Here is a 4,331-nt window from a genome sequence, read left to right on the forward strand (position 1 = left end):
GTGGTCATGCTGTCTGATACTGTATGTTTTCAGACTATCTGAGAATTGAGAAAATGGTTTTGAGTCTCCCAGGAGTATGTACTTTTTTAAAATTCAAGATTTATATATTTTTTTTCTTTCTATCCATATCCTGTTACAGAAAAAATCAGCTACACATAAACACATGCAGTCTGATATCCTCATATATTACTTAACAGAAAAGTCAGTGAGAAGATCAACTTGATGAAGTTGCTAAATGTCAGCTGTTTCTCTATCATGTCTCCATTCCATGTAGTGAAGTAGATAATGTATCTAATGGGACATCATTTTATATGTTATACCTCCATTCACAAATCACTTTCTAATCTATGGACAGAATCAGAGACATCAACAGCCATATGTAAAATCAAAAGAAGAAACAGTTTATGATTTGGAGCTCAATTACTGCCCACTATTTTAAGGATGAAAGTTGATTTTTGTAACTATCCTTTGATTGTATTTCACATAAATAAAATTTCTCACACTTCAATTTTATGCACACTAAATATAAAATTAGTGCAAAATGATCGAATGCAACTCATAAGTAAGTACTATGCCATGATACATTGTTCATGTAGTTGAGTAATTTGATCCTGAAAATTTTATTCTGTATTATTATTCTTTTAGTAGGGCCAGAGAGTGAACCCAGGACCTTTTCAATGGGAAGCCATTGTTCAACCACTGAGCTACGCCAGTTCCCTGAGTTTTTGTTGTTGTTGTTATTGTTGTTTTCAGTTTGTTTGTGTTTTGTTTGCTTTGGTTTTTAGAAGGTACTGGGGATAGAACCCAGGACCTCGTATGTGGGAAGTAGGTGCCCAACTATTTGAGCTACATCCACTTTCCTATTACTAAGTCTTAAACCAGAGATTTTAATACAGGCTTTCAAAGGCCAAATATAAGGTTTTTACTCTTTCACAATTATTGTCTTCACTCATAGATGGCAGAAAAGTGAAGGTTAGAGCTGTGATTTACCTGAAATTTCTCTTATGTATGTTAGTCAAAGTATACTTTGTAATGAACTTTCTTTTAAGACTACCTACTGGTACATTTTTCAAGATGTATTTAAATATCTTTATTTCCTTTCCCTGTAGAGTTAATGAGAGGGAAAGAGAAGAGAAAACAGGTAGTTAAGAGAAAGATTGAGCACTATTATTAATAGAAATGTATATTTTATAATGCACAATCTATTAATCATACTTATATTACTAATTGATTTATTTTTTCACTAATATAGCAATTCAAACTAAAACAGAAATTATAATGTGTCAGTTCGTCTATGAGTAATATGCATTTTGTCAGAATTTGCACAGTAATCAGAAATTACCTTTATTATATACATTTTAATTCTTGAATTCTCTAAGAATCAAATGTGGAACTTCAGTTCCTTACTCCAATATATACTTTACTATTTACTCTTTTTATTTATCTTTCATATAGCCACATGGATGTGATAAACTATCATGGTGAAAATGACAGATGGCTTTCTCCTCCTTCTATCTGTAGTTTTAAATTGATTTCTTCATTCTCTTCTTGATAGGAAATCTCTAAATGACAAAATTGTGGTGTGCTTCATATCATGAATAAAATATTGCAGTAAGTCACTGCCTGCAGCCCACCCCAGTGTGTGGCAGTTATTTCATTTCATTAAAACCCAGAAAACACAGGTGCCAATTATCTCTAAAAATGAGCCAACACTTCAGTCTATATAGTAGCAAAGGAGAAGCATATGTCATTTGCTGGAATATAGTGCCTAAATACGTTGTACCCACTACTGTATTTCAATCAATGAAGCATTAATGTAGATGTGGTTACCTCTTTAATATTTTGTTTTTATGCTTTAAGTTTAAACTTTTCTTGGTTATTCACTTTTTGCTTTTTTAATATACATTTTTTATTAGAAAAGTTGCATGCTTACAAAACAAGCATGCATTATGTGCAGAATTCCCATACATCACCCCTCCTCCAACAGTTTATATCATAATCAAACAATGGTTAAAGATTATGAAAGAACAATATCAGACTATTACCACTAACTGCGGTCCATGGCATACAATTTGTTATATATTTTTTCCATACACTTATTATTATTAGCACCATGTATTAGTGTGGTACATTTGTTTTAGTTCATGGGAGAATGTTCTCATATTTGTATTGTCTAGAATATCCATCCCAGTGCTTTGTAGAAATAATGAGAAAATGCATAAGAACTACAATAACTTGAAGAGACAAAAATGGACAAATTAATGTTATGCTTTCAAGATAGAAAAATGAAAACAAGAAAAAATATAATGCCCTGTTTTTTTATGATACACAGGTGCACTTACATCCAGAGTAACTTCAGATGCCCTTTTCAAAATCACTTCAGAAGAACTAAAGGAACAGGATAACTGCTAGGAAAGAACACATAAAATGGTTCATTGTGAAATAGTTGTTCTGGAAGTCAGGTGGAAATGTCTATCTAACATCCCAGTTTTAGTCACATGGGAACATTTTAAATGACATAACATTCACCCAGATTTTCTTCTTTACATTTAGCATAATTTTATGAGGTAAATGTAATTACGCTTATTTTAAAATTACAATCATTTAAGTAAATTTTATGCTCATTGTAAAAAATTTCAAACTAATATTCAGGTTTTACTTGCTACTGTATCATATATGCATACAGAAACCATGATATTCATTGGTTTTTATTAAGTTTAAGAAGATATCAGGAAAATAGTTCAAAACTTAACAAAATTATCCACTGGAATTAATTTGTTTTCTGTTTTATCATGGTAAATTTAGGCAACAAATGAAAGAAACCATATCTTCCTTTTATATATACAGGGAACCACATCCACTTGGGCCTCTTCATCATCTCTCCATTCATTGTCTGTTATCATATGTCCTTCTAAGAAGCAAATAAGGGTGTATAATTGTGAGGACTCTATTTCTCCAGGTAGTGCCTTAGATGCCTCTGCATATCAACTGAGATGTCAGAGGTACCATCAGATTTGGATACCTACAGGATTCCATTGAAGAATATGACTGAAGTCACCATGTTTATATTGATGGGCTTCACAGATAATATTGAGTTGGAGGCCTTCCTGTTTTTATTATTTCTAGCAGCCTATCTTTTTACTCTGATTGGAAATTTGGGACTGGTTTTATTGGTTATTGAGGATTCCCGGCTCCACACCCCCATGTACTATTTTCTGAGTGTGTTGTCATTCTTGGATGCCTGCTATTCTTCAGTTGTCACCCCCAAAATGTTGGTCAATTTCCTAGGTGGAAATAGAGATATTTCATTTCTTGGATGTGCAACACAAATTTTTCTCATTATTTCTTTTGGAAGCACAGAATGCTTTCTCTTGGCTGCAATGGCTTATGATCGCTATGTAGCAATCTACAACCCACTGCTATATTCAGTTAACATGTCACCCAGAGTCTACGTGCCACTCATCGTTGCTTCCTATGTTGGTGGCTTTTTGCATGGTACTTTACACACAGCGGCCACTTTTAGCTTGTCCTTCTGTGCATCCAATGAAATTAGACATGTGTTTTGTGACATCCCTCCACTCCTGGCTATTTCTTGCTCTGATACTCATTTCAACCTCCTCCTAATTTTCTATGTTGCGGGCTGTATTGAAGTAATTACTATATCCATAGTCCTCATCTCCTATGCTTTCATTCTGTTGGCTATTCTGAAAATGCGTTCTGCAGAAGGGAGGCAAAAAGCCTTTTCCACCTGTGGCTCTCACCTAACTGGAGTGTCAATTTACCATGGGACAATCCTCTTCATGTATATGAGGCCAAGTTCCAACTATGCTTCAGATAATATGATATTGTCTATATTTTACACTATTGTGATTCCCATGCTGAATCCCATCATCTACAGTTTGAGGAACAAAGATGTAAAAGAGGCAATGAAAGAAATATTTGAGAAAAACTGGTTCATCATAAAGTATATTTTTGGCATTGAATCAAACTGAAATGAATGCTGAATGTCAGTCCATTTTTTATGGTAAGATTTGTGAGTGGAAAATGCCTTATATTTAGTTAATATATCTTAGAATGTTTCCAAATAAAGTACTAATGAGCCCTCCTGTGCAACCTTTTTTACAGCTAGATAAACTGTGTCATCTATATGCTTACGACTACATTTGAATATATCCATATTAAACACTTATTGATGTACTCATATTGCTGTACTTAAGCATGTATAACCAGATTTTCATTTATTATAACTAGAATTGATGTCTTCAGGGTTTGATGGCTTCATATCCGCCCATGTTTTTCATAGAAATTCCTCTGCACTCATTATAAATTAA

At 33.3% G+C, this 4,331-nt stretch overlaps 1 protein-coding gene across 1 annotated transcript; it reads left to right on the plus strand.

The window, feature by feature from the left end:
• Window positions 1–2,993: 2,993 nt before the first annotated feature.
• Window positions 2,994–3,992, plus strand: LOC101441019 (olfactory receptor 5T1-like). The gene has a single exon (XM_004476924.1). The coding sequence runs from the start codon at window positions 2,994–2,996 to the stop codon at window positions 3,990–3,992; it is 999 nt and encodes a 332-aa protein (XP_004476981.1).
• Window positions 3,993–4,331: the final 339 nt, after the last annotated feature.

This window comes from Dasypus novemcinctus, chromosome 10 (genome assembly GCF_030445035.2).
Source record: "Dasypus novemcinctus isolate mDasNov1 chromosome 10, mDasNov1.1.hap2, whole genome shotgun sequence".
Taxonomy (NCBI): Eukaryota; Metazoa; Chordata; class Mammalia; order Cingulata; family Dasypodidae; genus Dasypus; species Dasypus novemcinctus.

Excerpts from the sequence above, each read along its gene's own strand:
- LOC101441019 (XM_004476924.1), top strand. The coding sequence starts at position 2,994 with ATGTCAGAGGTACCATCAGATTTGGATACCTACAGGATTCCATTGAAG.